The sequence below is a fragment of the Tinamus guttatus genome, unplaced genomic scaffold (assembly GCF_059628265.1).
Source record: "Tinamus guttatus ecotype Peru unplaced genomic scaffold, ASM5962826v1 Tinamus_guttatus_pri_ptg000272l, whole genome shotgun sequence".
NCBI classification, from domain to species: domain Eukaryota; kingdom Metazoa; phylum Chordata; class Aves; order Tinamiformes; family Tinamidae; genus Tinamus; species Tinamus guttatus.
The window spans coordinates 113,142-129,779 of record NW_028288806.1 but is presented as its reverse complement, the minus strand read 5'-3'; the positions used below and the strand labels follow the sequence as shown (position 1 = coordinate 129,779).

The window sequence follows — 16,638 nt, the reverse complement described above, 5'->3', positions numbered from 1 at the left end:
GTTTCTTGGTAGGGTACCCTTCCCCTTGCTTTCTGGGTTAGTAGTTTGTGTCTGGTTTAGCCTGGGAGTGATGAAAGGATAAAATTTGAGTAACTAAGGAGTGGAGTGACAGCTTAAAATTATTTGATCGTCTTATTTCAACTGGAATAACTGAGGGAGAAGAGAGAATGGGAGCAGCCTCTTTTATGTCTGCTCTTACCTGGAAGGGTCAGGGCAACCTGGGGGGGACCACTTGGGAGAGGGGTCCTCACGCTCTTGGTGGGGCTGATAACACTAGATTTTTGGCTACTTCATTATGAGTCTGAAGCAGTCTTAGCTGGATGAGGGCAAAACATGATTCCTTGTTTTTATGTATTTGTGTTAAGAACCACTTTAGTATGAATTCTTAATTAACACTTTGGAGAAAAAAAAAATGAAACAGGGAAAGCAATAACAAACTTGGCCTGCAAAAACGTTCAGCACTCCCCACACATGCACACTCTTTAAAACGGAAAGTTATTTTGCTGGTTCCTCATATGAAGTTGCAGACCTTTCACCCTCTAAGTGAATAAATGGCAGGCTGACTTTGCTGTTTCGGGTGGTCAGTGCCTTTCACTGCAGTTTGAAACCCTGGAGCCATTGCTGTCCTGCATTGTACCTGTTTTGTGGCACAGAAACCCAGGAGAGTCCAGGATCCTCCTAGCTCCCACCTTGGCCCCCAAGACCAAGAGCAGAAGAACCTTTTCTCTGGGAACAGGTGGGAGGGAATCTCAGTTCCTGTCCTACGACTTGTGATTCCACACTTCATACAGTCAACTAAGGCTGGGCTCAGACTGTAAGTGGAAAAGCACCATTTCCCACCAGTAACTGCCAGAGCACCAAGGTACATCAAAGATAACACCAAAGAGACTAAGGTCCACCAGTGTCTGTACGGAGCAATACGGTGTCTGTGTAAGTCACAGCTCTAGACTCCTTTGGTATCTCTTTGGTCATGTACTGAGAGATTGTAACATTTAAAAAAAAAAAAAGTTAGCAAGACTGGGCATTTTTAGCTTTATCAGTAAACGATTGTAAATTAATAGTAGAGATAAAAATACCTCATCCATGGACAAAGAGAGCTGGAGGAAACTAATAGGGAAATGACGGAAGAGAGAAAAGGGGAGTCCTTAAAGGGCTGCACTGGTGCCATGGAGGACTGGAAGCCATGGGATTAGCTCTTAACTCAAGAGAAACTTTCTACAAATCACTAACACCAAGCCCATCAGCCACAGCAGGAGCTCAGATTCAGTGAGCCTCTGTATTAGCCTAATCATGACCGCACTAATATTTTTTCCTCTAGATCTCTGTCACTTGGTGCACTGAAATACATTTGTGTTTATGAAACACCTGTGCACTTGGACAAAGCTGTCGTGCCACTTACAGGGTCTATCTGTTCTGCTTGTGAGCGGGGCTAGCCAATTATGTCTCTCGGGGCACCTAGGGAGAGGTATATCAGGGTAAATGGGCATCCAGAGCAGAAGGGGAGCAATGCAGAATTTACCCAAACTTTGAGATGTCCAGATTTTCCACTAGGAAAGACAGTAGAGCTTTATTAATTTATTCTTTATTTTTATAGAAGTTCATGGGCCTTGGAAATGACTGGTCTTGACCTCCAGGGACTATGCAGGATGCCAAAAAAATCATCTTATGCAGGGTGAAATCTTACATGTTTTACTCCTGGGAATAGCCCCAGGGTAAAGTTAAACAGGTAGTTTTCTCGGGTATGTAACACAAGCACTATTCCTTAACCACAGGCAAGAGACTACTAAACTGCGATTTTTGCCAGTTCTCGCTCCTTACCCATGTGCACAGATGAGGCTTTGAGCCTCTCCACAAGGTCTCTCGAGTCCTCACTCCCTCTCAGAGCCAGAGAGCCTTCCACAAGGAGGAAATGGCTGAAAGGGCAGAATGTCCCATATATCCCTCCAACCAGGAGAGAGGGCTGTTTGAAGGAAAGGAGAGGACCACCAAGCTGAGAGCGTGCTCCATCTTGAGCCTCCTGAAAATCTCAGTGGGGTCCTCTGATGAACACCTATTCCATCCATGGCACCTCTGATGGGGGCCAAGTGTTCCTAATCCCAGAGCGAAGTCTCAGACAGTAGACAGTCTCCCCAAACACACTTTGTTCAAGTCTTCCATACAGTGTTTATGCATCATAAACAAAGATGCATAGAAGGGCCTGAAGATGCATATTGCCCATGAAAGGGAAAATATATAAAAGATTGACCTGGGGGCTTTGATGTCCTGGAAAGTGCTGGTTAAGGTTTCAATATTCAAAGAGACGCTCTCATGCTCTATTGCCATACACCATATAGCAGCCCTTTATGACACAGTATTCATTTGTGTGAATAGAGGTGCCTGTATGCTGTTCATATTGCCACTTTCCACCAAGGGGACATGGCACAAGTAGAAGCATATCAATACTTTAGCCTTTTTGTAGTTCAGTAGTCTTAAATTTATATTTCAGTTATTGTACATAGAGAGAGACAAAGAGACTGATCAATAGGAACCAAAAAAAAAAAAAAAAACCTATAAAACTTTGCTTTGCAATTCATCCAATAGAGGAAATATATGGTGTGTAAACCTTGTTTCTCATCAGGTTGATTCACATTCATACAATAAGCTTTGATTTTCCTGTCCCTTGCACTATTAATTCCACTAACATCATCACTTGTTATTTCTGACACAAGCCAGGGTAAGAAAGAATAAAATTATGTTCCTCGTCTCTAGAAAAAGAAGACAAATATGTTACCTATGCTAACAATTTGAACAACCAGAAAAGGTATTTCTAGATGTATTTATAGAGATAAAACTATCTCCAAACTCTCCATTCATTGCACTATTGTCAAACCTAATAAGCCAAGACAATTGGAATCTGCAGGCATGGGAAAGCACGGGGACCCAACACTGTTGAAGTGACCTGCACATGGATGGGGCTGCATTCGCCAGGACCGAGTTGCTGACCCTTTGCATTGTGAGTGACCCTTTTGACTGCAGACTGACGCCCTGAGCTCCTTTTCAGTCTACAGTCAAAAGGGGCTTCTCACAGGCTACCATGGGGCATGAGAGTCTCCAAGCCGGGAGTAATTTTGTGGTTGAATACTTAAAAGCCAAACAGCTTGAATCCTTTCACTGCTCATTGCCCGACTCACAATATCCAATGTCTAATATGGTTGGATGGATGTGTTCTCTCCTAATGTCTTTGGTCATGGGAAAAGATGCCATTTGAGATTTGGGTTAAAAGTCAGCTAAAGCTGGAAGGTCATGGGGAATAGGATGGCTTCAGGCAGGCCCTTGTGAATGTTTCTGGCAGCAAGGGTATGCACTCTCACATTTTCTCTTTGACTTCTCATGCTGTCAGTGCACAACCTTTAATTCAGATGAGGTTCACCTGACAAAGAAGGTAGGCCCAACCCAGATTTGGATGCAGATGTTTAGAATTGGGCTGTGATCTGGTCTGCTGCTTCTTGAAACTTGGGGGTTAAGAATCAGCAGGTCACTTCAGCACTGTGACCTTCAGCCTCAAGAATCTGGGCTTGAATCTGGATCAGCCTTTAGAGCAGTTCAGGAACTTTCAAGCTGCAATGAACCCTTATCAGACCAGCTCCACTAACCCTATCATTTGCCTGAGCTTTCAGAAAGCATTGAGTCAGACAGGAACTGTGGAGTTTGGTTTTGCACTGCTTTGCCAGATAAGAACATTGTTATATGGAACAGCTGAAAAATTAACTAGTGTCTGTAAAGACTTCCTCCCCGCCCAAACCTTTTTTTCTACTTATAGCATGTTAATGAGTAGCTATGGCCTCTCATAGAGTAATTTTCAGGAGGATTCAGTGATCTTGGCAGGGTGGCTGCAAAGCATATTTTGTTTAATAAAAAGGACTAAACTTTACAGTGACCTTTTCTGCCAACGAGATTTGTTGAGCTGATGAGCATGGATAATATAAATTGGCTCAACCTGGTTTTCTGGCAGTGAGTGGGCAGGCACTTTTCCTCCCACTTTGGGGAGATTTGGGGGTGGGGGGCGGTATTCCCTGCAAATTCCTATTGTCTGCATGAAGGAAGCATGGTTTACAGTGGTGCTGGGTACCTGCAGGCACCACGCACTACAGGGGGAGTCCTGGCCACTCAGCACCACTGAGACTCAGGGTGTGGGGACTCCTGGCAAGGGCAGGGGGAGCGGGGCAGAGGGGGTAGGAGGAGCAGGCAGGTGCTTGCTGAAACTCAAGCACAGGTCTTTGGATGGAGCAACCTGCTGCAGCGGAGGCCTCTCAGTGCCCACAAGTCAAACTGTACACAATCAAAGCTAATCATCGTCATCATCATCATCATCGTTGTCATCGTCATCATCGTCATCATTGTCATCATCGTCGTCATCGTTGTCATCGTCGTCGTCGTCGTCATCTTCGGTATTTATCTTCCCAGAAAGCACATCCTCTATCCAGTCCTCCAGCTCCTCAGCTGTGGGCAGGTCATCGTCATCTCTGATCTCCATCCAGATACTGTCAGCCTGCAAGGACAGGTGACAGAGGGGATTAGCTACCCTCAGAGCCATGAACCAGAGATTGGGCTAACTGCTGTTGCAGGGGGGGAAGCTTGGACCATGCGTGGGATGCAGGGATGGTGCTGGCTAGGGGACAGGATCAGCTAAAACATCTTGCTACCTACTTGCTGCTTCATCACTTACTTCTGAAGTATTTCTGAGCAGGACTGGTTTATGGGTTTCTACAGGAGTGTGTGATGCTGTCTACCTCCTGCTGCTTGAGCACACGCTGCATTTTCCTCACCCTGTTTGGCCAGTCTTGCTGACCCCAAATCTACGTAAAGAGGCTCTCCCTGCATAGTCCCAGTCCACAGCCTTTTCCTCTTTCACTCCATAGCCCTTCTGGGGTCTGTCCTTTTGGACCTGCTCACCCTACTATCAGCATCTCTTTCCTCCTGCGTCTTTGAACATCAGCTTTGCCTAGGGATGATGCTGTGGCCTCTCTATGTAACAGTGGATTCTTCACTTGAAAGAAGCTTTCTCCATGCAAATGATCCTGTGCTGATGGCAAACTCTTTGTGGCAAAAAAAAACACGACTCTCTTGAATAAGGGGAATAGGACTGCACATAGGAATTGCACATAGGAATTGCACATAGAAAAGATACTGTGTGAATTAAGTGGCAGTATTTATAATGCATCATGGCACTAGTGCTGAGTCCCTGCGATGTGATGGGCCAGTGGGAGGCCCTGGGAGCTCAGTAGTGTTTGCATTGGCAGATTTTTAGAGAAGTGACAGGGTCGCAGAGGTTATGTCCACTGAGGCCAACAGGAGTGTTATTTGTACTCCGTTGTATAAACCCCACTTTGTACCTGTCTGCCTCAGCCAAATTCAGTGATGTAACACTGAAATAATGAAATAAGCTCAGTGTTTGTTTTAGGTACCACCAGTCAACTTACAACTTTCTTAAATCTCTCTCTTGAGGAAAGAAAACAGCCTAAGAAAGAGGGATGAAAGAAAAACTGCAAATATTATAATCAGCAACCTGAAACATTTACTATATCAAATCTAGATAATCCATGAGTTTTTACAAATCTCTTAGTGGTTGTTGTATAGTACAGCATATGTTCCTGCTTAGTATCTCCATATATGATTTTCTTACTATTTTCAATTTGCCTTCCATGAATTTCCATTCATAGCTATTTAACATAACTCTGACGTGAGTTTAAGCATGGCCAGTTACAGTAAATACAATGAAGAGAGGTACAAAGGGCTAGTAATGAGCGCAACAAGCTAGAAAATTTGGGCTCTTTCTGGCTTTTCCATTCCACTCTCATATTACTTTAAGTGGTGCGTGTTAACTTGTCCTTCCTTTCGGTCTCTTTTAACAATTCTGTTAACAAGACTAACGTGCTCAGTCCACAGTCCCTAGGTATCTATCCAGCGGTCTGATGGATACAGGTCTATTACATATAAAACACCAACCAGCTCTGCACCTACTCTGTAACTCCTGAGCTGACCTTTGCACCTCCCTTTCTTTGCACTCAAGTGGGGTGGGCAGGAATCTCTCCCTTCCTCTGTATAGGAGTGAGGACATGGATTGCTCCAGGTGATACAGAAAGGTTGGTGGACCAGCACCCAGCCCCTGCTGGTTACCCCAGCTCTCCCAAGTCCCTTTCTGCTCATTTCTAATGAAATTATCTCTTCTAATGAATTAGCTGCCTCTGTATCAGTGACATTTCAAACACGAAGAAGTCACTACCCCAAATTCCAAATTAAAAATACTTCTGTGATGGAGACAATTCTGGTTCCAGAGACACTCTCCCTATCCAGATTTAAAGCATCCAGCATTTCATGATTAAAAATAAGCTAAAGCAATAAACAAGCCAGGCTGGAGCATGTGTTAAGTGTGCTCTGATCAGCTTGACAGTTACTGTCAGAAGGAGGAGAAATGCTTCCCTTTTTTTGGCCTCTCTGCAGCAAAGCACATGGGGTTTCGGGGGGATGAGCTGCATTTTCCGTAGTGTTGCAGCAACCCAACTCAGAGGCGCCTGCTTGGCAGCTCAGAGGCTGAGCAGAGGGATGTGTTTTGGGTGGTGTTGGGGCAGAGATGGGCTCCTGGCCGTGTTTGCACAGGTGGGCTCTATGAAAGGGTGCATGGAGACATCCCTCTCCCTTGTTCCCACTTCTCCCCACAGCCAGACATCATTTGTAGCTGGATTTTTTACGGGCATGGGAAGGTGGGACCCTCAGTTAGTGCTGCTGAGGGGGTCAGAGTCCCTGACCAGTCCCCTGGGTGGCCTGAAGGGCTGGCTACAGGCTGGATCATGTCCGCAAGCCTTCCCAATGGAGAAGGCTCCCATGAACTGATGAGCCTTGGACCCCCTCACCAGTCCTGCACAAGGTCTTCTGGTCCCTGGGCATATCCAAATAAGCTTTTATGTGGCAAGGAAAGATCCTCAGGTTCAGGCTGAAGGAAGGTACAGCTTGTACAAAGAAACTGGCAGCCGTAGTTCAATGGGATGAAAGTTTAGGAGATCCTTTAATTCTTCTCTTTGCCCCAGGACAATCCTTCTGTTTTGAGTTGATGCTGTCTTCCTATCATGTATTAGTTATTTTTTTTTTTAATGTGTGCAGTTGCTCCCTGTCATCTGTTGGGCACCATCTTTCACTCCTACACTCAAGCTGTGCCACTCTGCTTCTGCTGCAAAACCATCTTCCTCCTTCTCGGCTTTTCCTTTCCTAAATGCAAGCCCCGCTACCCACGCACAAGCACTTTTCCCCCTCCAGCCCAGCCAGGCTGCAGTCAGAGCAGACCCTTCTTGCGAGGCACAAAAGAGCATGATGAGTGAATGTGAGGCCTTGAAAAGGAAAACAGGAAAAAATCTTGAAGTTCAGACCACAGGGCCAATATGGTCCTAGGCAGAAGAGGTCTGTGTGCAACTCAGCTGCACAAACGTGCTCAGACTGAAGCCCTGAAACCTGCCTGAAGTTGGAGGTGTTAAAAGCCCACTTGCACATGGGAATGGTGAGGTCTTGATACTGCCCCCTGAGGAAAAAGCCTGGTATATTTGAACTTAACGGTAAAAATCCTATTGACCTCGGTGGACTTGCTTTCTATCTTAGATCCCGTTCTTTCTAGCACCCTCATCTCATGATCACTGTTTTTTTGCTGGGCTTGTGCTACTCACGTCTGTGACGTTCACCACCCCAATCTGCGGTCTGAAAAGGTCGATCTTGAAAGTCTTCTCCCAGTAAGTGATCAGCTGCAATAATGAGAAATAAAGCTCAGGCAAAGATGTCTGCAAAACCTCTTAATATTAATTCAGCCAGCTGGACTGTGGTGAAGGGACTGCATATTGATTAAATCTGGAGAAGAGAGTTAGACTTGAAACTTGGGCTGCATCGCACATGGGAGTTAAATGCTGTACAATTAGGATGGCTCCAAGGCAGCTGTGTAGGAGATCACCCTCTTTCTCCAGTACTGGGGTGGAAAATGTGACTGGGAGGCAGACCCTGAATGAACAGCCCTCTGTTTGACCTCCTGAGACCCATTTTCCCTTCCTTCATATTCTGTGAACACTTTGGGGCAATGCTGGTGCTTTGACCAGCACATACATCGCATACAAACCCAAGAAAGGAAAAGATCCTCTGCCACTCACCAAAGGGAAGTCATCGGGGTCAATCCACACAATGCTCAAGTCAGGATTATCCGTGTTATCCCTGGCAACCTGCTTCAGGATTTCCAGGAACTCAAAGCCATCTGAAATGATAAATGAACTGCTACTTCCCTCTGCTAAAAACACATCGGATTTACACTCCTGGGTTTTTCAACATCCCTCATCCCCCATGAAAACAAGAATTGTTTATAATTCTCTTTTCTATAACAGAAAATGCAGCCTCCCAACTCTTTTTCTTCTGATCATGATGCTTTTAATTTCTAGCACCTTCCCAGGGTACTGAAATTAGTTACACATGGATTAAGTCTCATAATCCTTCTATGGAGTGGAACAATGTCAGTATTTTCTTTCATCAAGACAAGAAAGGAATCCCTGAGAGGCCGAAGCTTTTCCATGTGCTGGGCAGGATTTAGCAGCACCGTTTCCATTGCCTTTCAGGAACTGTTGCTCGCAGCTTTTCCAAGTGCATGTGACAAGTCCAGCCCCAAGGACACACTTCCCAAGCCACACAGCAGGGCGGCCACAGAGTTGGGGAGCAAATGTCGGCGCTCAGCCCCTGCTTCTTCACTCTGTGCCATAAAACGTATAAGCTGCCATGCTGAATAGACCAAAGGTCTGCACTGCAGCCAGGCACTGTTTCAGCAGCAGCTAGGGCTGGTGCACAAAGCTGCTAAGGAAACGCAAGCCCATGATGAATTACTTCCTGGTGCCAGGGTGGGCTGGAAAGGGGAAAAGTTTTTTTTTTTAATTCAGTTGGTGATCAATTTAAATCCCAAGCCGACAGTTCAGTCCATGCCAGTGCCTAATGCAAACTCTCCTGAGCAGCCTGGCTCCTTGTCCTGGCAGGCGTCGGCTTCCCCTTCCCGTCCGGGGCGTGGGGTTCCTGTCAGGAGCCGGAGCGGCCTGGCTGGTCCGACAGGCTCCCAGCTGCCGGACTGGATTTGCTCAGGAAAAGGCTGAGACGAAAGGCAGCAGGCAGCCTTCCTTCTTAGGGAGGCTTCCTTGTGGCTGCCCTACCAGCCCAACGGCCTTCCTGTGGGAAAGGCAAGGACCCTGGCAGGAGACAGGGCAGAGCCAGCAGCGGAGGCTGAGATGCCTGTGGGAGCATGAGGGACACACTCATGAGGGAGGTCACTCGCCCGTGGAGGAGCAAAGCCGACAGAGCAGGGACAAGATGGGAAGGCTGGGGGGCTGCAAAGGGGACCCACATGCAATGATCCCGCTGATGCAAAAAAAAGCCCATGAGGCTGCGTTTCCCTTGAGTAGCGGGGTCATGCCAGGGAGGAAAACGGTCTCTTACCTGGGTCATCTTCCTCAGCAAAGGCCACAATGTGGATTCCATCCAAGTCATCCTCCTGCAAGCAATAACACCATTAAGAGAGGACAGGGGCTCAGCTGTTGCTGGAGACCTGTCGAAGTGGGATACCTTTGGGAGAACTGTACAGTCTGGAGTCCCACTGAAAGACTGAGAAAAAGCTGAGGTGGGACTGAGCTCTGGAGGTAGCAGGTGCTGAGTAGGGCAGTTTGGGGGGCATTGTTGAAGTCCTACAGCTAAAACCAAGGTGGACACTGTAGCAACAAGGGAGATGGAGCTTCTCAGAGTGTGGCTGGGCAAAAGGTTGTTTCTGAAGGAGGCCACATATGGGCTCACCCACCATGGCTCGAGGCCACCTATTCCCAGGTCATTTACAGATACCAAGAGGGGGCGTTCATGGGGAGACAAATACCTCCTACTCCATTCAGACCTCAAACACATTCCTTTAGGGTCAGGGAAGATGGTTTTCTCATAGCACCACAGGCAAGCTGGCCTGCTTGAGAGTCTTTGGCAGGTGAAAGGTCTGGTCCAGGCTGAGGTCTCTGTGGGCAGTGACTGGGGGAGGATGTCTCTGTGCAAATGCCATGGGGCTCGAATGTGCACAGGGAAGAAATGACAGCCTGGTTGCTCAAAGGCGGTGGACTGCTTTTCCCCATGAGCCACGTGACAGTAGGCTTGGGTAATGATACTGGCAAAGGCCAGTGGATCTGCCAGACCGTTTATCATCTGCCTGCTATGAATGTCATCACAGAATTATCCCACAGAACAGCTTCACGTTCCTTGTCGACTGCTGGTCCCTGTTTCCATTTCAATTGGTTGTAACGCAAGAGAAAAATTCCCATCTAAATGCTAATTTCTTTTCCCTTCTGAGCCCAGAGGTAACAAAGCCACCATCAAAAACTGAAAAGAGAAAAAAAAAAAAAAAGCTAAAAGATTAAGTGGAAAACATTATCTTTAGAAACAACAGTGGATGCTGGGCCTTTGCTGGTGTCTTTGGGAATACATTTCCCGGGGTATTCAAGGCAAATTTACTGCAGGAGTCAGACCACTTACAGATGGCAAAATCTATAGTTTCACTTTCTTCTCCATATTTGCTGGCAGCATTGTCAGACAGGAAAATGCCAAAGCTGGGCTAGGTTCAGACCCCCAGTGCAGTGCTTAAACTGGAGTAACTCCAGTGATGTCACTAGTGATAGTCTCAATTTGCAGTGGGAATAGAATCAAACCTGCTGTCAGTTGTATGTAAGAATCTCTTGATCTCAACGGGACGATCACTGTATTCCCAAGGTGTTCGTTAAGCAAACACTCCATCATTCATAATTCACACTTTTCCTGAGGTTATTTTAGAATATATTCAGTATGAAATCAAAAGCACTACGTGTGTGAAATTTTGGTCCCTCTGAAGCCCATGAAAAAACTTCCCGGGTTTTCAATGGATTTTGGAAATCATCTTCTACATCAAAATACATTTCAAAATAAAATGAGAATGCTATCACGCCCAGGAGACTCTTAACTCCTGATTCAGTTGTATTAAAGATTCCCAAGGTTTTTGGTGCTTCTGTGTGCCACAGCATCTCATGTTATGCAAGGAGGCAACTGACTGCTATTAAAAATCTTGTACTGAGCTTTCTGGAGGAGTGACTGAATCATCTTTTAACTTCCTTAAAGCACCTGTTCAGATTGTTTTTCAGCATTCTGCTGGCACTTGAATTTCCCTGACCTGCTGTTAACATCATGCTCATTTGCAGTGAAGGAATAATTTGCAATACATGACTCGCCTTTAATTTTCACCTTTCCCCTCTTCCCCCACACTTGCAAACCAGGAGAGCCTTGTGTGATATGTTCCAAATTGCGGGTTAATTCTGCACAAGCTCCAACGTGAGGTTTGCTCACGCTGTGAGAAGTGCAATCAATGCGCTGTTTGCTCCATAGTGTATATAATTAATGGAATTGCCTGTCCTCATTTGGATTCCGAATTGTACAATTGCTCCTGCACAATTTCCATTAGTTATCTGTTCAGCACAAGAGCCATCACTCACCCAGCAAACAGGCTGCTGAGGTCACCCTGCCACAAACCTGCATGTCGCTGAGAAAATCCTTCCTAAAGATGCATATGAACATAGTCATATTATGGTTGCTAAAGAGACTTCACAACAGATACCTTCGGACCAGCTAGGGTAGTTACTTAATTAAGAATAGCTTCTATTCGTCCATTGATTGGAATAGCCGTTCTGTGGGAATCAGCGCTGTTTACAGTGCTGGGAAATTGCTTTTCTATCCTATGTCCTCCCTCTCTGTTCCTGTCCAGAACTGGAGGTGAGCTATGACTGTTGAGTCCACCTGGCATGCTTTGCTAGCCTTTGGTTCTTTCTGAGAAGCAACTGGGCCCTCATTCAGCTATCCATCCTTGCTCAGCAAAGCATTTATGTGTATAGTTTCAATTTGGATGTTGGACATTATAACCAAGGCTCTTCCTTCTTCCTAAAGCAGCCGGCATGTCCGTAATGCCGCAGATGCTCTGCAAGGAAGTAAAGCTGGTGTTTCTGCCTGCTCAGATTTTGGAGCTTTCATGAGGCAGGTTGGTAGCCTGAAAGGCTTTGTGTCTCGTTAGAAGCTCACAGAAGATGAAGGGGTTCCCACCCGCATATGCTTACCCAGGTCTCAAACATGTCTTCTGGGCGCAGCTTCCGCAAGGTAGCCCTGGAAAGAAGAAAGGACTTGCTTTGAGGATGCAGACAGCAGTCCACTGATGGGAAAAGGTCCCCGCGGCACATTTGGTTGGTGGCTGGCGTCAGCCTCATAAGTTGGCATATTTTGAAAGCAAGCTTAGGGGCACACTAGGTCAAATTAGCCTTTCATTTACAGTGATAAAACTCTGCCCTTGCCCCCACTAGAGTCACTGCAGCTGTTATTTGTGTCTCGGAAGATGAGATGGCCCTCTGTGCTGGAATACTTTGGTGAATTATCCCCACACATTGCAGTTTGTTCCACCCTGTGGAGCTGAGCGCATGAGATGATCCATTCAGTTTTTGAGCAAATGAAGTTTTGTACTGCAGTCCCTGAGCTATTCATATTCCTGCTTGCCTACTGGGCTTTGTTCCCTTCTTTCCCTAATTTTACTCAAGCATAATTCCACAATAAAAATCCTTCAAAATTCTGCTAAAACAGAGAAGGCAGAATAACCCTGGCAAGAAATTTTAAATCACAAGGTTAGCCAAATCAAATTTGGGGATAGGTCACAAAAGGCAAGAAAAATAGTAGCAAATGTTTTCAACCACATCAGGAACAGGAAGTCTGTAAAAGAGTTTTTCAGACTGAGAAGTGTCTGAGAATTAAGGACACTTAAGGAATATAAGGCTGTAGTAGAAGAGCAAAAATAATTCTTTGCATCTCTGCTTGCTGTAACACAGGGTGCCTGGGTAGGTTTCCCCACCAGAGCAGGCCTTCACAGCAGACAGGTCTAGGGAACTGTTGTAAGGACAAGTGTCAGAACAAATTGGTAAAATGAAGAGTAGTGAGCTGCCAAGACCAGATGGTATTAGTCTCTGAATTCCAACAGAACTCAAATATGAAATTGATGTTGTGCTATTAGAGGTGTGTAATCTGTCAGCTCAGTGTGCCTTACTGCCAGAAGGGTGGATGAAAGGAATGACAATCACATTTTTGCAGGTTTAAAAAGACCAGGAAGGTGACTTCCATGTGGACAAACTGGTAGAAACCATTAGCAAGAATAGAATTAATACACATTTGAAGAAATAGAAGAGGATAAAGAACTATGTGACTTCGTAGAGGAATGTTGTTCTTCACATATCCACTAGAGTTCTTGGAGCAGGTCAGCCAGTGGGTAAAGGCATTTTGGTCAACACAGTTTACTGCATTTAAAGAAGCATTTGACAAAGTCACTTACTAGGGGCTATCAAAGAAACTAAGTGCAATGACACAAGAGGGGAGGCCCTCCTGTGCGTTAATGATATTAGAAGATAGTAAATGAAAGGTAGAAATGAAAGGTCAGTTTTCACTATGGAGAGTATTAACCAGTTAAAATTCATAGCAAATGCTTTGGCATGATCATATGCATAACATATTCTTACTTAGTCTGAAAAAAATGGTGAATAGTGAGATATAAAAATGCTTATTGTACACAATTGATCACGTGGTCAACACCATCTGAAGAGCTGCACAGGGATCTCCTCTGACTTGAGCAGCTGCAGAAATAGACAAATAGAGAATAACGCGCATGGGAAAAAATGATTATACATGTGAAACAATGAGTTCTAAATTAGTTATAATTAGTTATTGCTGCTTAGGAAGGAGGTCCAGGTGTGACGGTGGATATTTTTAGGAAAACGTCATTTCTGAAGGCAAAAAGACAAAACGAATGCTAGAAATCTCAGGGAAATGACTAAAGATTAGAATAGAGCATATTCTTAAGGCAATGAACAACTCTGCTGTGCACCCTATAGTGCACACACCTGTGATTCTGATGAGCCCATGTCAGCACTGATAATGAGACAGGATGGAGGGAGAGCAGTGGAGGAGGGAGCGGAGGAGGGAGCACTTTTGAAGGAGTTGCTTAAGGTGTGCAGAAGCGGTGGGGTACTGGTGACTATAGGGAGCTTCTGCTAGTGATGTAGGGTAGGCTCTCCTCCTTCAGAGGGGTGAAGAGATGTCAAAGGTTTTGAGCACTTTAGAAGAAGGATATCTCATAATTCCTGTCTGGAATAAAGCGAAAAAGTCTGCTGTGTGAGGGGAAGGAAGAAAGCGGCCCTTATATACCATCTTGCACTGGAGAAATCTCTTCTAAGTTGTCTAAAAGGAACTAGCAGGCAGTAACTGCTGAAGTTGCTTCATTTTCTTTACATGCCTTATCATCTCTGTATCTGACTAATTCTATTTCCAGCCTTTGGCTTAAGATGCTTTAGCGGCAGCAAGGTAAGAAGAAATATTAATTGCTGGGAACATATCACTATGACCCAAAGGTTTTATCCCCCTCTCATGACAGCACCTTGGCAGATTTGGGATTTCACACATCTGATTTCACAAGACTTCTTCTAATTCTCTTCTGAGCCTTGGCTCTTACAAAATAAAAGACACATTCCCCCACTCCTATCAAGCTCAAGATAGCATCTTGAAATATGTAAGACACAGGGGGTTTCCACTGCAATTTTGTGCTGATGGAGAGCTTGCCTTATTAGACTAGCATTTATCTGACTGTGTTTAATCAGCCTCCTGATGCTGCTGTTTGACAGAAAGACCTTGGGAAAAAAAGATGGGAAAAGCTGTGGTCAGGAAGTGTAGGAGGTCAGCAAAATGACCTGAGAGTACATGGGAGATAGAAGACCCCTTCATATTTCAGAAGAAGCAGAGGTCTGTTTCCAAGTCTGAATCTGTATGGGACAAATCTCCTGTCTCTATACCTAGCTATACGTTTAACCCTGTGTGTATGAGCAGAAATCTCCAGCTCAATCCTATTTCTGATCCTCTAACAGTATCCATGGCCCTGTTTTTACTGAACTTTTTTCTTGTCCCTTGAATGCCTTCCAAGAGATGCAGGTGCAGGAGAAGCAGACACCTGATGTGACTACCCTGCACTGTATTTTTAAGGGTGTAAAAATAGAGCACATCATAGACATCTGTGTCTATATACTTAAGTCTGTGCATTGACACAGGAGCAGGCTTTCCAGTCACTTTCAGATTCCTGGGCTCCTCAAGTAGCCAAGTCCCTAAACAATTATGCCACAGACCTGATTGCAAAAAGCATGGAGCATCCACAGTGCCCATTGACTTGATCAAAAATGGTAGGTCCTCAGCATCTTTCCAGATAGGGCCAACACGGCTGTACCTGAAGGGGCCTGCCTTGTGCACCCACTCTGAGCAGAATCATGGTGCCATTCCACTTAATCCATCATAGTCCTCTACCTTTGCTCTAAGCTCAGAGTCTGTGTACCACCCTGGTGTCTATCTCACATCAGGAGAGGAGTATAGCCATTAATAAAGCTGTTTTGGTGAAGGAGAGGACTGGACAGAATTTCTTGTTCACCTGACAGAGAAAATCATTTCTGTAGACACCTGAATAAAAAGTATAAACAAGCAGGACAGGCTTACCACTCTTTACTGCCTGAAAACTTCTCTACTAGTTAAAAGAGGACTACCCCAGGAGGAGGACGGAAGTTGGGCTGTCCTAGCTCCATGTGCTGACTGGCTGTAGCCACAGTCACTGCTTGTAGTCACAAGCAGTACTGCTGCTTGTATCTCAGGGATTAGGAGAAGACTCACCAAGCTCTCAAACCTGGAGCAGCAAACAGTCAAAAGTGGTAGTCATCTTCCCTTTTATTGAGACAGGCTGCTCGAGAGGGGTAAGCCTATGATGGCAGACACCTTTACCCACTTCCCATAGCCAGGAACATCCTACATTCTACATACCTTTTGTGTGCTTTCACAAATTCAACCAGTTCCTCTTCTGTGTAAGGCTTATCAGGTATGTGAACAGGCTCATCCATAAATGGTTCATAGAAATCCACTTCATTCATCTTCAGACCTAGCTTCTTGGCAACCTGTTGCAGTGGCAGAAGGTCACACATGAGTAAGTCTGACATGCCTCTTTGCCTACCTAGGGTCTCCCGTGGTAGCAGAGCAGAGGTTGAGGCACTGTCTCACAGAGAACACATTATCAGAGCTGGCCATGAATGAATGAATCTTTCCCTGGCAAAGAAATGCTGACACTTTCTACACCACTTGTCTTAAGCACTGGGTCAAACTAAGACTAGAGTCGTGCACTCATGACCAGATGGGTCTGGTCCAAATCCAAACCAAAATAAGCCACCAAGCTGCAGAAGTGACCTTTTATCTTGCAACAGGACCAAACCCAAATGTGGACACACACAGTACAAGTTACAGGGGTGCTCAGAATGAGAAACTGAAGCCAGACATTAAATTCAAGACCATCTTGAGCTTCTCAGAAAACACCATGTAAAGTCAGAAGTTACGGATAGAGTGAGGTCATGTGATAAACACAGTGTCCTTTTGCACTTTACAACTTTTTTGATCCATGTGTCTCTGTGACCCCTAGTCAAGCATCCCACATCTATTCCTCACAGACTAGTTCTTTCCATGTCTTCACAGGGACATGGGGAGCCTAAGACA

General features: G+C 45.4%; 1 protein-coding gene across 1 annotated transcript in view; it reads right to left on the bottom strand.

Annotated features, from left to right (window-relative positions):
- Nucleotides 1-4,324: 4,324 nt before the first annotated feature.
- CASQ2 (calsequestrin 2) overlaps nucleotides 4,325-16,638 on the bottom strand; it is a 32,123-nt gene continuing 19,809 nt past the window's right edge. Inside the window, exons 6-11 of the mRNA XM_010213744.2 lie at nucleotides 15,919-16,049; nucleotides 12,150-12,195; nucleotides 9,481-9,535; nucleotides 8,163-8,263; nucleotides 7,692-7,766; nucleotides 4,325-4,528 (exon numbers count right to left, since the gene is read on the bottom strand). Of these exons, the coding sequence (XP_010212046.2) occupies nucleotides 4,325-4,528; nucleotides 7,692-7,766; nucleotides 8,163-8,263; nucleotides 9,481-9,535; nucleotides 12,150-12,195; nucleotides 15,919-16,049 (612 nt within the window). The remainder of the gene's footprint in view (nucleotides 4,529-7,691; nucleotides 7,767-8,162; nucleotides 8,264-9,480; nucleotides 9,536-12,149; nucleotides 12,196-15,918; nucleotides 16,050-16,638) is intronic.